This window comes from Eptesicus fuscus, chromosome 1 (genome assembly GCF_027574615.1).
Source record: "Eptesicus fuscus isolate TK198812 chromosome 1, DD_ASM_mEF_20220401, whole genome shotgun sequence".
In the NCBI taxonomy this organism is placed as follows: Eukaryota; Metazoa; Chordata; class Mammalia; order Chiroptera; family Vespertilionidae; genus Eptesicus; species Eptesicus fuscus.
Window position 1 is genome coordinate 127,524,797 of NC_072473.1, and position 18,579 is coordinate 127,543,375.

Genomic DNA, 18,579 nt, shown 5'->3' on the forward strand with positions numbered 1-18,579 from the left:
ATCTAGAGCTGAATTTTGCAGGGTCAGTAAAGTTAACTCATGAAATTACTCACTAAATGGATGTTGGGTGAGTGAGTCAGAATTAGATGATGCTGGAGAAGGACATTTGCAGCAGGGGTGCAAAGGTAGGAAGGCATGAAAAATATGTGGCTCTTTCAGGGACTCCTGTAGTTGAATATGGATTAAGTAAAGGGTCCGCTTTTGGGGGAGTGGTAGGAGCTGAGTTGTAGGTATCCTTCTGTTTTCACCCTTCTGGATGAGATCTCAGTTTACCTTGCTTTTCCCTCTCACTATAGTTTACCCTTCCCTGGAATCTGATGATGACGACCCTGCTTTGAAATCTCGACCCAAGAAAAAGAAGAATTCAGATGATGCTCCATGGAGTCCTAAAGGTGACCTAGTATTCTGTCCTTAAACGGTGTGGGAGTGGTTAGGGGACAAATAGGCTGGAGGTAGGTGGGATATTAATTATAGGAAGACATGATTCAGTCACTCATCTGTTTATTTAGCAAACTGTGCCTGTTGTGTGCCAGGTATTAGGTGCTGGAGCAAAAATGATCAATGAGACACAGTTCATGCACTCAGTTCAGCAAAACCAGAGGTAATGGAGCACTTTGCTTCTGATATTATATGGCTTAAAATGAAATGAAGAAGACCTTGAACAGATTTTAGCAAGCAGTCTAAGGCTTCTGAGAATATTCTGCTACCATCATCATATCCCTTTGGTAATACTAATGTCAAAGGAGGGAAATTATGCTGACTATTGAGCTCTGCAAGGCCCAAGACTCCTTAGACTTTCACCTGTACTCGCTGAGAGGCCATCTTTGAGAAAAGAAGAAAATGATCACTGAGTTGGACATGGAATTTAGAGGATAATAAAAGTATTTTATTTATCTTATTGGCCAGGTGGTTTTCACATTGGAGGGTGTGTCAGTTAGCTTTTGCTGCTTATCCAGCTACCCAAAACTTAGTGGCTTAGAACAACAGCAGTTGATCATTTCTCATTCTCTAGATTAAAAAAAAAAACACCTTTATGTGGTTCTCTAGATTGATCTGCTGTTCTGGACCAGCTTGACTGGGGCTGGATGATCTGCAGAGGTCTGCCTCAGGTGTCTGGGACCTAACGGATTGGTCTGGGGCCTCTTTCTGTGTGGTCTTTCATCGACAAGTTTTTTTCTCAAGGTAGCAAGCACAAGGGTATCCAGCATCAAGAGAGGACAAGCCCCAATGTGCAAAGACTCTTCAAGTCTCGGCTTGTGTCATGTTTTCTATTGTTCCATTGACCAAAGCAAGTTACATGGCCAAGCCTTTGCAGGGGCCAAACATGGCGGGGATCTCCTTTTTCCGCGTCCCGCGCGGAAAGAGAGATGAACGAACCGGTCCTAAATGGAGGCGGCCAGGGATTGAGGAATAATAGAAATAAAGAAAACAAGACGCAGAAATAGATTCATGAAGCTGGGGCTGGGTGGGACGCCATCTTTCCTCTCTCATGGAGAGGCAGCATGATGAGGACCCTGAGCCACCCAGCAGGTTTATCTTATATCCCAAAAATCCAGGAAGTAACACCAAAACTTAGGATCAAAGGAGCTTATTTGCATTCTTGACTAGGACCTAGCATTACTGGATTTACATATCTAGACCCGCCCCTGCTGACACCTGAGCTGCTATGAAGTCAGAACTGATTAACATGTCCAGCCTCATTGGGGAAGCATGTTCCCAGGGCGTGGCTCTGCCTACACCCTGAGTTCAGCTGACGATAATGAAAAGAAATGCCCAGGTACCTCCCAGGCGGCCCTCTACAAGCCTTGATTCCAGGAGAAGTAGATTCCACCTCCTGAAAGGGAGCTGCAAAATTCTCATGCATACAAGGAGATGTGAGCAAATTGAGGTCATTACTACAGCAGACCCTCACAGAGGGTGCTGGCATCTCAGTACCCAGGTTTCCCCAGGAAATAAAGGGCCTGCTCTCCGCACCCAGCCTTATTTGAGTCTGGTGTTTGCTTGGCTTTGGGGCTGTGAAGTGGCAAGGCAGCCCTGGAAAGTGTTCTCTTAGTGCGTCAATCAGCAAGTATCTATTTTTTCTTTCCTTAGGCCTATTTTCTGATTTTATTTTCTCCTATAGTTTCTGACTTATGAGCATAATAGAAAATTTGGAAACCACAGAACATAGAGGGAAGTATAAAAAGAAACCATCCAGGATTCTGCCACCCAGAAGCAACCACTGTTAATGTGTTGATGTATTTCCTTCTAGTCTTTTTTCTTGTGCATTTTCTTTTTATGATTGAAATCACATTATATATACAATCGTATATCCTACTTTAAAATTATTTTGCCCTTTATTCAAAATAATGTGTGTATCTGATAGCAAATCAAATAATAGAGGAGTTTAGGATGAAATGCAGTCTTCTTCTTCCTCTGTTTTTCCCGCCTACAATCCCATGCCTGTGAGGGCCTCATAGTTTTCTTTTTTGTTGTTGTTACCTCCAAAACTCAGTATTATGGAGTTTATGACATAATTTTTTGACTTATTAACTTAACCTGTTTCTCCTTCCATCAGATTCTGACAATCTCCCTTGATTATCCACTCTCTAAGATATAGACATTATGGCTTTTTTTTTTAACAGCTGCTTTTAAAAAATATATATCTTTATTGATTTCAGAGACGAAGGACAAGGGAGAGATAGAAACATCAATGATAAGAATCATTGATCGGCTGCCTCCTGCACGCCCCCCCACTGGCGATCGAGCCTGCAGCCTGGGCATATGCCCTGACCAGGAATCGAACCATGACCTCCTGGTTCATAGGCCGACACTCAACCACTGAGCTACACTGGTTGGGCTGTCTGCTATTTTTTCCTCCAACCTTCTATGAGTCACATTTTTTCGTTTACATTGTCAAGGTTATTTACATTGTCTTGAGAATCATAACTCTACATTGACTAGAGGTTGAGTGTAAAAGTTTAAAGCCAATAAATATATCTGGCCTTTTAAATTAACATTATATCATAAGCACATCCCTATGCCATCATTTATAAATAATATATTAGTGGTTACAAAGCATTCTATTTCTTTGATATATCTAATTTACCTAACTTCTCCTTTGATGTGGGGCATTTAGCTTAGTCCCAAGTTTTCACAGTTAGTGATAACATTTGGGGTGAGCATCTTTTTATGTAAGTGTTTGTATCTCTGATTATTTACTTAGGATGGATCTCCATGAGACTCTAGATGGGCCAAAGAAAAAAGGTATATTGGTATACAGTGAAAAGTTCCTCCAGTCCCTGTTCCACAGCCTTCCAATTTCTCATCTGGAGTCAACTACTGTTACCATTTTCATGTTTATTCTTTCAGAGGTAGTTTATGCATATACGAGTAAACACATATGTATTTCCCCCTCTTTTTTGCTGCTTTTCCCCCCCACTCAATTGGAAGCATACTTTATGCACTGTTATGTGCCTTTCTCACTTAACAATTACATCTTAGAGACTGTTTACACACCCACAAGCAATGCATGAGAGTGCCTATTTCCCTACACCCTTGCCAATACAATTTGTTAATATGAGTGTTTTAAAAGCTCTTTATATGTATTGCCAAATTGCTTTTCAGAAAGGTTGTACTAGTGTAGACTCTCACCAGCCATGTGTGAGGATATTGTTTATAAATCTTTACAGGCATTGAGCATATCAGTTAGGAATAGTATTTGACTGTGAGTAAAAGTAACCTATCAGGCATCCTTAGTGAGTGCTTCTCCCCTCAGGGTCACAAGATGGCTGCTTTACCTCTGCAGAGGTCTCTGAGTTACAGTGTTGTGAGGTTTTTTGCAGTCTTTTTTTTTTTTATATCATCTTTGGTTGAAATTGTGTCACATGGCCAAGATTGTCTGCCAGACAGGCCAGGAAATGTAGTTTTTAGCTAGGTACGTTTCTGTCCCCCAAAGTCATGTGTTTTGTCATAAAGCAAGAAAGGGCCCAGCCGGTGTTGCTCAGTGGTTGAGCATCGACTTATGAATCAGGAGGTCACGGTTTGATTTCTGGTCAGGGCACATGCCTGACTTGCGGGCTCGATCCCCAATAGGAGGCATGCAGGAGGCAGCTGATCAATGATTCTCTCTCATCATTGTTTCTATCTCTCCCTCTCCCTGCTATCATTAAAAACATATTTAAAAAAAAAAAGAAAGCAAGAAAGGGAAAATGATACTGGGTTGAGAACAAGCAGTCTCCACCATGATATTTTTTTGATCTTTGGTAATTCACAAGCAAACAACAGTATCTTATTAACTTTTATTTCCTTGATGTTCATAGTAGCATTAGAATTTTTTCTTTTGTAAATTTTATTTCTGACCTTGCCCATTTATCCATGTATGTCTCCAGGCTTTTCAAATTGCCCTTTTTATATAGTAAGGAAATAGTTATTATTTGTATACATATGTAATTTTGTTTATGGTACTTCCCCTCATTTACATAAAAAACCTGAATATTTCTATATAAAAAGTTGATCTTATCCATTGTTTCCCTATTCAGACAGCAGATAATGAACACCTCTGTAGTTTTAATTTAAATATATACATATGTGCATGTATATTTCTGTAAATAGAAAGCTAATTTTTATCATATTTTCAAAGTGGATTCTTAACCCCAAAAGACTAAGGCATTCTACCAAGGGTATTCCCCTTATGTCCATCATCACTGCTATTAGCATTGTTCTAGAAGTTCTAGACAGCATAATTAGGAATGAAGCAGAAATAACCCTAACTATTGGAAATTAAGAGGTCAAATTATCATGATATGAGGCTCCCTGGCAGTAGAACCTTATTTATTTTAGTCCTTTATTGTATCTGTAGCATCTTCCACAGTGCCTGGCACATGTGAGATGTCTATTAAGTATTTGGCAAATGAAAGAAATAATATGATTATATAATTAGGAAATGCAAGAGAATCAACTGAAAAACTGTTAAAACTATTATAATAATTCAATACATTGGGTAATTACTGAATGTAAACCAGATATCCAAAAAACAAGAGTTGTTACATATCATTAATAAAACCATAATGCACTGAGAAAAAATATTCTATTGGTAATAAAAATTGTATAAAATACTGAAGAATAATTGTAAGATTCTGTGTGGAACCTACATGAACTTTACTGAGGAACATATAAGAAGTTATGAATAAATAAAGGTGTACTGTTTGCCTGGTTACAAAGACTGAGTATTTTAAAGAGTCATTAATTAAATGTATATGTTTAACACTATCTCAGATCAAAATCCTAATGGAATTTAGTGGTGAAGTCATTCTGAAATTAAAAGAGTAAACAGGTATGATTAGTTTAAAGCATTTTGAAATTAAAAAGTAAATGAAAAGGAATTCGCCTTATAAGATTTAAATATACTACAGTGCTGTAATAATCAAGTTACTGTGGTTACAAGAACTAGAGTAATCCGTAAATATTTTCCCTTTTTTATGTTTAAAAATGTTTATTGTGAAAAAATTTAAATATACACAAAATTAGAAAGGTTAGTACTATGGACATTCAAAGATTTATCACCCATATTTAATGATGAACATTTTGCTCTATTTGCACATCCTTTTTGTAAGGCATTTTAGTGAAGTTTTAAGATATCATAAGTGTATATTTTCTTGCTGTTCTTCTAATTGTCCTATCCATTATTGAAAGTGGGGGCATTGAAGTCTCCAACTGTTGTTGAATTATGTTTCTCCCTTCAATTCAGTCAGTTTTTGCTTCCTGTATTTTGGGGCTCTTTTGTTAGGTGCACATATGTTTATAACATATCTTATTGATGGATTGACCCTTTTATCATAAAATGTTCCTCCTAGGTCTCTAACAATAATTTTTGTCTTAAAGTCTATTTTGTCTGATATTAGTATAGCCATTCAGTTTCTCATTTGGATAATGTCTTTATGGTATATCTTTTTTCATCCTTTTGTTTTAATCTGTTTGTGTCTAGAGTGTGTGTCTTGTAAACACATATAGTAGGATTATGAGTTTTTATTTTGCCAATCTCTGCCTTTTAATTGGAGAACTTAATCCATTTATACTAAATTGAATAACTGACAAAGTAGGGTTTACATTGTTTTTTTCTATTTTCTCTGTGTCTTATTTCTTTTTGTTCATTAATTTTTCCATTACTGCCTTCTTTTGAGTTTTTTCTACTTTCTAGTGTCCCATTTTAATTCATATATATATATATATATATATATATATATATATATATATTTGAGTTATATTTTAGTTATTTTCTTATTGATTGTCCTGGGTTTTAACATTAATATCTTAATTATATCATTTTAGTTCAGATTAATATCAACTTAATTTCAATAGTGTTCAAGAACTTTGCTTTTCTCTAGTTCCATTCTTTCTTCTTTATGCTATTACTATCACAAATTACATCTTTACACACAGCTGTCTTTTTAATTAAATAGAAAAAAATGAGATACAACAAAAACATGTTTTTAGTTTTTAAAAATATTTACCTATATAGTTGTTACCTTACTAGTGCTCATTTTTCATGTGAATTTGCTTTACTGTATACTGTCCTTTCATTTTAATCTGGAGTTTCTTCTAGCATTTCTTATAGGGCAATGAACTCATTTTGCTGGCTTTAGAATTCTTGGTTGACAGTGTTTTTCTTTAAATACTTTGACTATGAAACCCCACTGTTTTTTATCCTTCAGGTTTCTGTTGGTAAATAAGCTGTAAATCTTACTAAGAATCCCTTGTATGATATATATCACTTCTGCCTTGCTGATTTCAAGATCTTCTCTTTGTCTTTGGTTTGGTTATGGTATATAGTCTCTTAGAGTTTATTGCAATATATAGTTTGTTGAACTTCTTGGGTATATAGATTAATGTTTTTCATCAAATTTGGAAAAGTTTGTGATTAATTCTTCAAATAGTCTTTCTTCCCCTTTCACTCTTTTTTAGGAATCTCATATGCATGTGTTGTTAAATTGATTGTACCCCACAGATCCCTTTGTCTGATAATCCTCATTCATTTTACTTGCTGCAGATCAGAATGGAAAAATCTCAAGCTACTAATTCTTCCTTCTACCAGCTCAAATCTGATGTTGAAATCCTTCAGTGAAATTTTCATTTAAGTTATTTTACTTTGAAACTTCAAAATGTCTATTTGATTCATTCTTTACATTTCTGTCTATTGGTATTCTCTGTTTGCTGGAACATAATTCTCATACTTTTAATTCTTTATACATGGTCTACATTATGTCTTTGAAGATGCTTAGAATAGCTGGTATAAAGTCCTTGTCTAGTACCGTATTTTCCGGCATATAAGACGACTGGGGAGGGCATGTGTGGGTATGGGGTGGGGGGGTAATAGTAAGATATGTACACATATAATACCTCAATAAAAATATTTAAAAAAAAAAGAAAAAAAAAAAAGACGACTGGGCGTATAAGATTTTCCTGGGTTAAAAAGTCGTCTTATACGCCGGAAAATACGGGTAAATCCAACTTTGTTTAGGAAATCAGGTACAGTATTTATATGTTACTTGTTCTCCTGTGTATGTCTACACTTTCTTAGTTCTTTTCATATCTTGTAATTTTTTGTTGAAATCTGAACTTTTCAATAATGTGGCAACTCAGGAAATCAGATATGCCCCATTCTACTTTCCAGGATTTGTTTTGTTGCTACTTGTTATTTGTTTGTTTATAGCATTAGGTCACAAAAGTCATTAAAGTATGTATTCTTTTTATTTAGTATATGCTACTGAAGTCTCTACTCACTTAGCTTAGTGGTCATTTAATGATTGGGCATTGATTTCCTTAAATGCCTGGAGTCAGTAAGTCTCCCAGTGCTAGATAAAGGGTCTCTATGTGCCTTCAACATCCAGGCAGGCAGTTTACAACTTTCCTAAGACTTCACTTCCTGCTTTTTAGAGCCTCAGCATCAGCCAGAGGGAGTGCTTAGGGCTTTCTCAAGTCTTTCCTGATCATACTCTATGAATGCTTATGGCCTTCCAGATTCCCAAAAATGTGTGGGAGCTTTTTAAATCCCCAGTGGATAGCTCATTGCTCAGCTTTTCTTTTTAAGCCTTTGGGTTAGTCTTGTTTGCCACAACTATTATCCAGCTTCTTAAGGGCTGTGACATTAAGCACTTTCCTTTAAATACTGGTGATAAATGCCCCCTGGGGAGAAGCTTTAGAGCACTAGGCTTTCAAAGAAAGCTCCAGCTCCTTCATGTTCCCAATATTACTGGGAATGAAAGCTTTTATCTTTCGAGGCTACTTCTGAGCTGAGGAGACTTGGATGGGTCTAGGACAAGTTAAAATGCCACAAAGCTCACTGCCCTCATTAAGATTTAGCACTTTTTTTAAATGGGTGTTTGTTTAAATTTTATTTTTCAATGACAGCTTACAATCAGTATTATTTTCTATTAGATTCAAGTGTACTGCATAGGGGTTAGACAACCATAAACTTTTACAAAGTGTCCCCCCCCCCCCCCGTATTTCAAGTACCCACCTAGTACCATACAGAGTTATTACAGTATTATTGTCTATATTCCCTGTGCTGTATTTTACATCCCTACAACTATTTCATGACTAATGATTTGTAGTTCTTCATCCTTTTCACCCAACCTCCTTCCCCTCTGGCAACTGTCAGTTTGTTATCTGTATCTATGAGTCTGTTTCTATATTTTATTTATTTATTTTATTATTATTTTAAAATATATTTTTATTGATTTCAGAGAGGAAGGGAGAAGGAGAGAGAGATAGATACATCAATGATAAGAGAGAATTATTGATCGGCTGCCTCCTGCACGCCTCACACTGGGGATCAAGCCTGCAACCCGGGCATGTGCTCTTGACCAGAATTGAATCCGGGACCTTTCAGTCCACAGGCCAACGCTCTATCCACTGAGCCAAGCTGGCTAGGGCTGTTTCTATATTTTAAATAGTTTTATTGATTTCAGAGAGAAAGGGAGAGATAGATAGAAACATCAATGATGAGAGAATCATTGATTGGCTGCCTCCTGCATGCCCCCTAGTTCTCAGATGATACTGTAAATTTCCTGTTGCATTGCATTAGGAGATGCATGAAGTTGTCTATCTCCCTATTAGTGACAATAAGATTAATACCAAGTTAAGGGGTTGATTTCCTGATCTCACCCTTATAAAGTTTTTTTTTTTCCTTCTTGAGACTAGCAAATAACATGTGAGGTAATACTCTGGTACTGTGTGAATGTCCAGTGCCCTAGAATCAGTTGTTTCATTAGGGCTTGCAAACCTGTGATTTCCTAATTCTGTCATTCATTCTGCATTCATCAGTTGGCATTCTTCTGTAAAGAGCTTTCCTCATCATCTGATGCTGTTTGGTTATACTGAAATACACTTCCTATGTAAAATGTGAGATGAGTAACTATTTTTTGATTCAGGATTGTTAAATTCATTATAAAAGGGTTGTACAAGAAGCTGATCTTCAGTAGCTCATAGCTTGGCTGAGTGGACAAAAGAACACACATCAACATTAGGAAACAAGACAAGATGGTGAAATTAATATATTAAGGGATGTGTACATATTATAAGTTCAGGGTAGGGGAGCCAGAAAGGTCCTAGAGGTTTGCATAGAAGGTTGGTTTGGCTTACCTTTGAAGGTTTTGAAGAAGTGGACAAAAGGGAAGAGGGTACTCCAGGCAGTGTGGATGATAAGGATGAAGGCACCGGGAGAGAAGATGAACTGTACATATTCTGAAGGTGTAATGAGGAAGCCGTTTTGTCTGGAGAATCTGAGAATATGGGTGCAGAAATAAGGTTGGTGTGGTAGGTAGGCCTGGAGCAGAAGATGTACAACCTTAACTGCCAATTTAAGGAGATTAACTTTTATCCTTTAATAAGTATGTGCTCTGTGTACTTTAGGCATCTGTGAGTTATTTTCTTACATGACAGGAAGCAAAATCTGGCTTTGTTAAAGCCAGAAGTACAAAGACCAGTGTGATCATCTTTGGGGAGCTCAGAGGTAGGGGATATGGTTAGCATTCAGATAAATGTCTTCATCCTTTTTCCTCTGCAGCCCGTGTGACCCCAACTCTGCCAAAGCAGGATCGTCCTGTGCGGGAGGGGACCCGGGTAGCTTCCATTGAGACAGGTTTGGCTGCAGCAGCTGCAAAGCTGGCCCAGCAGGTAGGTGCTAACACTCAGGCAATGGCCCTGCTATGATCCTAGTTTCACTTAGAGCCTCAAAGCTCAGACCTTCAGGCTGATAGGCTCCCACTGTTGTCTCCCTGGGGAGTGGGCATTTTTTTATCTTTACCTATGACTGTATTCTAGTCCCTCCTGTATCCTTCCCATCCCAACTCAATGAGAAGCTCATTCCACAGGTTACACAGTTGACATGAAAGAAAATAGGGGACCAGAGGAAAGCCCTTGCTTTTTTGGGTGTGTAAAAACCTCTCAGATGGGAAGGACCAGGTCTGTCCTTGAGTAAGAACATTTGCCTTCAGATGACATCCCAAGGAGGTGACTCAATTGAGTATACTCAAGTTCTTAGCCATTTACCAGTATTGGAATTTGCTTTTTTTGGGGGGGAGGGGGGAGTTTTTATTGTCCTCTATACCAAAATTGGATCTTTTAAAAAAGTTTTAAAAATACATTTTTTAAAATTGATTTTAGAGAGGAAGGGAGAGGGAGAGAGAGAAACATCAATGAGAGAATCATTGATTGGCTGCTTCCTACATGCCCCACACTGGGGGTTGAGCCCCCAATTTGAGCATGAACTTCTAGTTCATAGGTGAGTGCTCAACTACTGAGCCACACTGGCCAGGCCCAAAAATTGGATCTTAATCTTGTCCCCTTGCTTCCCAGGAAAACATCACCCACTAATTTTTGTTTTAAAGGGTCACTTCACTATAATCAAGCTGACCTTTAAGCGTGTTAAAGTTTACAAAGTTGTTTAATGTGTATAATGTGCTCAGCAACCATGGGAGCAGTTAGAGGGGAATCTTACGTTTATCTCCTTATCGACACCCCCCTAGTGCCCCATGCCTTATCCTGTAGCTTAGAACATTTATTATTGAGCATCTGTTTTATGTTAGGTGCTGCGTTTGTACAGTGTCTCATGTAATCTTCCCAGTACCCCTTTTCAATAGGTTATATTTTCATCATTTTACAGGTGAAGAAAATGAGGCTGTCTTTAAGTGACTAGTCCAGGATAATACAGCCAGTAGATGGAGGAGACAAGATGCAAACTCATATCCTCTAACTTTCATTTAAATAAAAATGAAATTGTTATTTAAATTGCTATTTACATAAAATGAAATTGTTAAGTATTTATATATTTAAGTAATTAAACCCTATTTAAATAAAATTGAATAGAATTATGTTTTTAATATGATGGTTGATGGCACGCTGGAGTTGCTTGCAAGTGTTTTGGTGGTTATTGTTGGGAGCCAGGAGACCACGCAGGCCAGGCGGTTCCAGGCGGTTCTTCTTTGATCAGACATTCTCTGTAATGTATATCCTAGTGCCATGTAAAATGTAATTGAGAAGAAAAGGAATTCTGCTTTAAATAAACAGATAAATTAATTAAAAGTGTGAAAACTACTCTTAGTACCTTCTAAGGAGCTTATTTCTATTTCGGTTATCAGGGATAACCTTAAAGAAGAGGTTTTGAAATTGGGGAGGGGTTTTGCAGACTCAGCTTTTGGAGGTCATAGGGAGGCATTCCAGAAGAGAACTTGATACACATACAAGGCCCTCTTGATCTGGTCTCTGGTCACCTCTTCTCCCTGAGTTCCTGCCGGCCCCTCATGCAGGCCCTTTATGCCAGCCACACTGTTGCACTGTGGTACACATAGTTCACTCAGTGTATCAGATGCCTCTGTGCTTTTGCACAAGCTATTCCCTCTGCCCATTGGGAATCATACCCTCTTCTGAGTTGCTTTACCTAATACCCCTTCACACCACTTACCACCAATTTATTTCAATATCCTTCTGTGCTTTCATAGCATTCTCCGAGGGTACTTATAATCATAAGTGTAATTTTCTGTGGCTTATTAAACTGTAAGGGCCTCAAGGGTGGGGATATATCTAATTTAACTTGGTATCCCCACTGTGTTAAATATGTGTTTAGTCAGTATTGAGTGAGTGAATGAATGAATGAGCAGATCTTTTTTGGATTGGAGGATTCATGTTGAGGAATGGAGTAAGATAAATGGAAGTTAAAAAATGGATTCCGGCCCTAGCTACTTTGGCTCAGTGGATAAAGCTATGGCCCGTGGACTGAAGAGTCTTGGGTTCGATTCCGGTAAAGGACACGTACCTCGGTTGCAGGCTGGATCCCCCAGGGCCACGTGCAGGAGGCAAGCAATCAATGTTTCTCTCTCACATTGATGTTTTTTTCTCTCTCTGTCTCTCCCCCTCCTTTCCACTCTCTCTAAAAATCAATGGAAAAAATATTCTCGGATGAGGATTTAAAAAAAAAAATGGATCTGGAACCAGCCTGCTTAAGTTTGAATCCTCTATCGCTGAGCAAATTACTTAATTATCTGTGCATCAGCTTTCTTGTAGACTTTGAGGATTAGATGAGGTAATATATGCAAACACTCTGAGAATGGCACTTGCCACAGAGTATAATTACTGTAGACATGTTAGTTTTTCATTGTTATCATTATGGGTTAGGTAAGTGTAAGTGGTCAGACTGTGGAAGACAGTGAATGTCAGGCCAGGGAATTTGAACTTGGATGTGGACCTGCTAGGCTTTTTGAGCAAAAGTGAAAGTGGCCTTGTCAGAGGACAGTCTAATCTTCTGTGGGGGATCTGGATTAATTATATGAGAAGTAAATAGGCAATAGAGGTAGGAAAAATTGGCTGCATGATCTAGGTGTGAATAGATAACTTCTGGATTCAGTAGAGAAAAATAGGGGCAGAAATACAGTTCCTGGTGTGGGTGGAATAGCATTGTGGCTGAGAAAAGAGAGGTCCCGTAACCTTGGGAAAATGACAACCTCTCGATGCCATAGTTTCTTCTACTAAAAATGGGGTTATAAGTCTCCTAATACTTTTTATGAGTATTAAATGAGTTAAATTCGAGAATAGTGCCTGGCATGTATTATTAATATTATTATTCTTATCTCTCAGAAATTCCTATGGTAGCCACAGCCTGTCAGATCCTCCAAAGGCAGGAGTAGGCCCGTGTTGCCAGGAGAAGGCAAAGAAATGTAATCACTGAGGTGGTCTTTGTGGCTGTGTAGCATTTCAGAAGGTGAAGTCATTCACATGCTCTCAGCATCACCTTTCCAGGTTCTCAGGGCTCCAGATGCTCATTCTACAGGTACCCACTACCCAGTGGATAGTAAATCAATAGAGCCATAGATGGATGAAATCCAAGATATTTGGAGAAGTGACACAACTCCTTATTCATCCCTCCATCCCAGATCAAGGTTTTAAGATTGGTGAACTAGAGGATTGTCAAGTCCTCTATTAAAAGAAAAAGACCAGCAAGAGGAAGAGACACCATTTTAAAGGATGAAGAGAGAGTAATAGTTCACTTCCTGAGTACCTATTATGTACTATGTTGTTTATGTTATTATTTTATTTAATGTTTCTGACAACCCTGAAAAACATATTATATTTTGCCCATTTTACAGATGAGGCAATTGAGATTCAGAAAGGTTAGTAACTTGAACAAAGTCATCCAACTTAGGAAGCACAAATCTAGATTTGAACCCAAGTTTATCTTATTCAAACCTACCACTATTTTACTTTCAGATGTCCCATTTTGAGAAGTGTGCAGGGTGGGTGTTCAAATACACAACATCTCTTTAGCTATAGGGCTTTAGGCTCAAGATACTTACTCCCTGCACCTCAGTTTTCTCATCTGTAAATAGGGATTTTCTTTCTCAGGGCTGCTCTGTGGAGTAAATGGGATAAAGTATATAAAGTGTCTCAGCTGCTGGCATAAATTTAGCTATTATTATAAGTTTCCTGGTCCACCTCATAATTGGCAATGTTAGTACCAAAACTCCAAGTCTCAGAACTCATTTGCCTTTCTGTTGCCACTGTACTGATTAGTGGCAGTGATGACTTAAGGGTAGATGGTGCCAGAGAGATGACCTCAGGTACTGGAAGGCCTGTCTGTGTGTACACATATCCAGGCTAGATGTGGGCTGGGGGTGGGGCGCAGAACCACGCTCACCATTGTCCAGTTTCCTTTCTGGGAAATTCTCTTTTTTTTTCTCCACTCCTGAATTCTCCCCTCCCACTTGGCTTGTGTTTCAGGAGCTGCAGAAGGCCCAAAAGAAGAAATGTATCAAGAAGAAGCCTTTGTTGAAGGAGGTAGAACAGCCTCGCCCTCAAGAGTCCAATGTCAGCGTGGCAGCACCAGCCCCAGCTTTGCCTGCTGCACCCCAGCTTCTCACCTCCTCCTCACCCGTACCTCCTCCTGAGCCTAAACAAGAGGCCCTCTCAGGAAGCCTTGCTGACCACGAGTATACTGCTCGTCCCAATGCCTTTGGCATGGCCCAGGCGAACCGCAGCACCACACCCATGGCCCCTGGCGTCTTCTTGTCCCAGCGGCGCCCTTCAGTTGGCTCTCAGAGCAATCAAGCAGGACAAGGTACAACTGCCATACGATTATAGACTTGAGGACTTTAGGGCCACCAGCTCCAAACACTATGCACTCTGGTAGATGACAGTACAGGAAGGGACACTGGCAGCCGACCTAGGGTGCTTGGACTTGATGTCATAGGCCATGAAGTGACATCGACTGGTGTTAAGCAGGGACAAGCTCAGATGTGAATTTACAAAGAGCTTCTGGTGGCCAGAGTGGAGGATGGGCTGAAGGTAGGAAGTCTAAGAAGGAGGCACACACATTCTGTAAGCTGCAGTGAAGAGAGGCAGGGGCTCTGGCAGAGGGAATGGAGAGGGTGAGGTACATGGGTTAAATATGGAGGTGGTCACATGGGATGTGGGAGGTGATTTGATGTGGGGAGAGGGGAGGAGGCAAGGGTCAGGGACTCAAACCCTCCTTTTCCTCATTTTGGCCCTCAAAGCCCAGTCTCAAGAGTACATAGCTCAAGGGGGTGAGGCATTGGGTGATGAAGATGGGGGTTTTGAATGAAACAAGGCTCTGGGGGTAGCAACATTAGGGACACTGAGCTATAATCACTAACCAGGTACTTGTCTATACTGGTGGGCAAGATAAGGGGATTGGGAATCACAATCATCTCCCCGAAGAATATAGGAAGGAAAATGGGACCAAAAAACAGTGGAGAAAAGAAACCGGCAGACTAACCAGGGAGTCTGTGGCAGAAGGTCATAGGAGGAAGAGCGAAGGCATGTGGGATGGGATGGGAGTAGTTAAGGAGCACTTCTTGCCCAAGATGGGCCTGGAGCAGGTGTAAGGATGGGGAAACTGGGCAGAGGTCCAGGAGGGGCGTGGCCTGAGGACAGTTGGTACTGGAGTTGCTGCTGGAGCCCTTGCCATAGTGTTTGCTTACCTCTTGGTTGCCCCACAGGAAAGCGTCCCAAAAAGGGCCTGGCCACAGCAAAGCAGAGACTCGGCCGTATCCTGAAAATCCACAGAAATGGCAAACTACTTCTGTGAGCTCCCTGGCATCCTGCCCCTCACCCCTTCACCCTCATTGCCTTCATGGTCAACTCTCGGGGCACTCCTGGATCCTGTCTGCCCCCAACAAGGTGCTGAGGCACATTGTCCTGCTTTCTTGGAACTGACCAAAGGCAGGGACTCCCCCGCAGGCCTCTTCACTGACCCCCCCCCCCAACTCTCTCTCCCATTTCCTGTAGAGCATCCTGTCTTCCTCCTCCATACCTCTGAGTAGCAGGTAAATGGGAGAGGTTTCCAGCTGACTAGAACTCTCTTTTCTGCTGCTCTAACCCATTTCCCTCTCATCAGCCTTGTCCCCACCTAGAGCCAGAAGGCAGGGTGAGGAGAGGCATGAAGGAGAGCCTGGGCCCTCAGTATTGCCATGGTCCTGAAGGGGGAGGCCCAGCGCTTATTACTTCCCACGACTCCAGCCCCGTCTCCAGAAGCCTGCCCGCCCCCCCCACCCCCAGCCCATCCTTCCTTCCCCTTCCTCCCCGCAGCCCAGGGGACATTTCCCACTTGAGACTTGTTCCTGGGAGAAGGGGCTGGCCTCTGCCCTTTCTTGCCAAATGGTTCATGGAAACAGAGAGGGGATTGGAGCCTCCTCACTGCCCCACCATGGGCCATTTCCAGAAGGAGCCTAGAAAGGTCATGGGCTGACTTCATGCGTCCTTGGGAAAAGGAGAGATTCCTGTCACTTCTCAAGGTGGGGAGAGCCTTTGACCATGACGTTGACCATCACTTTATAGCCCATTGGAGGAAGCTACTTTGGAGTGGCTACAGATGAAGTCCCCAGGCTGAGCTCCAGGGATTTGCCTGGATTTTGATCCACGCCGCTGTGGCTGAGTCCCAGCAGGTGAAAAACCATCTCCTACAGCCTCACAGCACCTGCCGCCGAAGCAGATGACCAGGGGCTCTAGGGCCCGCTTCCTTCACCTGTATCCCAGCACGCAGCGTGGACCTTCCAGGGAGGATGTGGCAGGACGGCTCAGCCCTGCTTCTCCATCGGGAACCTCCCTGCTTCCCCCACCTGACATCTTGAACAGAAGACCATGGAACTCACACCTTCACTCCTGGGCCGCCGCACTCCCAGGTGCCAGGCGGACGCTCGAGCTGAGTGCAGAGGCCACAGGGCCGGAGCCTGGGACACGGGGCACTCATGTATACAGGAGCTGGTCGTCTGATCCCTCCTCCCCTTTTCTTTGTGGATGTCTATTGTCCAGACAGTGCCCACCATCTCCCTCCCTGTCCCCCAACTTCCTCCATCTCCACCTGTCCTGCCTTTTTTGGCAACCTGGACAGGATGGAGAATGATCCCCTCCCTCCATGTTGGCACTGCCCAAGTGGAGTGCATCCGTACCCTCCACCCCTCTCCAGCCTCACCCCAGTTGGCCCAGTGCTTCTGGGGAACTTAACAGCTACCATGCAGGCCACAGGGAATATGTGAGACCTCCTTGTCATCTTGGTGTCTCCAGTTCATTCTTCCTCCACAGCCCACATCGACTCCCCTTCCTTGGAATCAGGGGTCCCTTAGCCCCGTTTGCTTTTTCTACCTTGGGGACCCCAGGGGCCAAGCAGTCCTCCATCTAGTCACACCAAAGGCAAAAAGCCTGGCTACCTCCCCCTTTGCACGTGAGGTCCCCACTCCCCTCCTCTCTGTTTCTGCCCAGCTTTGCTTTTCTTGGGGATTTCAAGGCAGCAGAGGGTGGTGAGGGGAGGGAAGGGGGGCAGCCTTTGTCCCTGTGTAGGCAACTGTCTGACTAGGCCCTGACTGCTATAACCAAGACCAGGACCCCAGCCCTTCTGCTCATTAACAACCCCCCTCCCCCCGTTGATCTTTCAAAGGCAGCTAATTGCTAGCAAATCCCCCTAGTTCCAGGCCTCTTTCCCCTCTGTTTCTTTGTTAGGCGTTTCTGTGGAGCTGAAACCCAACCTCCACATGACTGGGTTTCCATTTAGTTTAGTTGGACTGCCAGAGCTTCCTGTTTGTTGTTTTGTGTTTCCAATGAAAAGCAAGTTTACCCTCAGAGTTATGCTTTCCCAAAGAGGCTAGTGTGCTTTTTTTTTTTTTTAATGTTTCAGGTTCTAAGTGAAGTGAGTTGGGGAGGGGTTAGGAGTGGTAGGAACCAAGGGTTAGAACATGGTGAGAGAGTTACCTCTGGTCTCCTATCCCCAGTACAGAGCTGGGGGTCGGATAGGGGGCAGGGAGAGAGGATTTCTATTCACCTTTAATATATTTTTACAAAAAAGCAAACAATTTAAAAACAAGCCCACCGCTTCTGTACATGTTTAAATATATTTTTAGAAGTGGGTAGGATTGTGAATTTCTGATGCAGGGCCTTTTTATAAACAGGTTAGAATAGCATCATACAGACTTCTCTTGTTTTTTTTTCCCCTCCCCCTGTTTTTTTCTTATGTTGTGTTACTAATGTAATTTATATTTTTTTTAGGTCCTCCCTTTCCTATAGAGATAAAAGTGATTTATCTTGGCAATTGATTTGATTGGCATTCTTTTTTGGTGGTGGTGGTGGTGGTGGTTCCAGGAATGTCGCCTTCTATAGCTACTTTCCAACTCGCCCTCCCATCAACTGAGCATTTCGCTGGTGCCCAACTATATACCCGAGGTGGGGAGAGGACAGGGTCCCTGCCCTCGCGAGAAGACACAGTTCACATATGCGAAACAGATACTCAGAAGGATAGTGAGCAGAAAAGAAAGGGTGCAGCAATTCAAAGGGGCCTAACAAGTGTGTTGGGAAGGCTTTCCATGGCTTGCATGGGCTGTTGTTAGTGTTGACACCTGTATCTTTTTTCTATTAATGTAAAGTTTTGGGGTCTCTCTCTCGTTCTCTCTTGCTATCTCCCTCTCCCTCCCTCTCTCACTCCTCCAGGCTGAACTGGATTACTGTGCTTAGGGCCAGTGCAAGGGATAGAATATAATTATTTGAGCTAACATATCATTCCAGACACACTGCTCTTAATGTTCTATGTATATTGATTTATTT

General features: G+C 41.5%; 1 protein-coding gene across 1 annotated transcript in view; it reads left to right on the forward strand.

Moving 5' to 3' along the window:
• PHF8 (PHD finger protein 8) overlaps positions 1-18,070 on the forward strand; it is an 83,777-nt gene extending 65,707 nt beyond the window's left edge. The window contains exons 19-22 of the mRNA XM_028135017.2: positions 297-392; positions 10,046-10,155; positions 14,251-14,587; positions 15,489-18,070. Coding sequence (XP_027990818.1) covers positions 297-392; positions 10,046-10,155; positions 14,251-14,587; positions 15,489-15,577 — 632 coding nt within the window. The 3' untranslated portion in view covers positions 15,578-18,070. The remainder of the gene's footprint in view (positions 1-296; positions 393-10,045; positions 10,156-14,250; positions 14,588-15,488) is intronic.
• Positions 18,071-18,579: the final 509 nt, after the last annotated feature.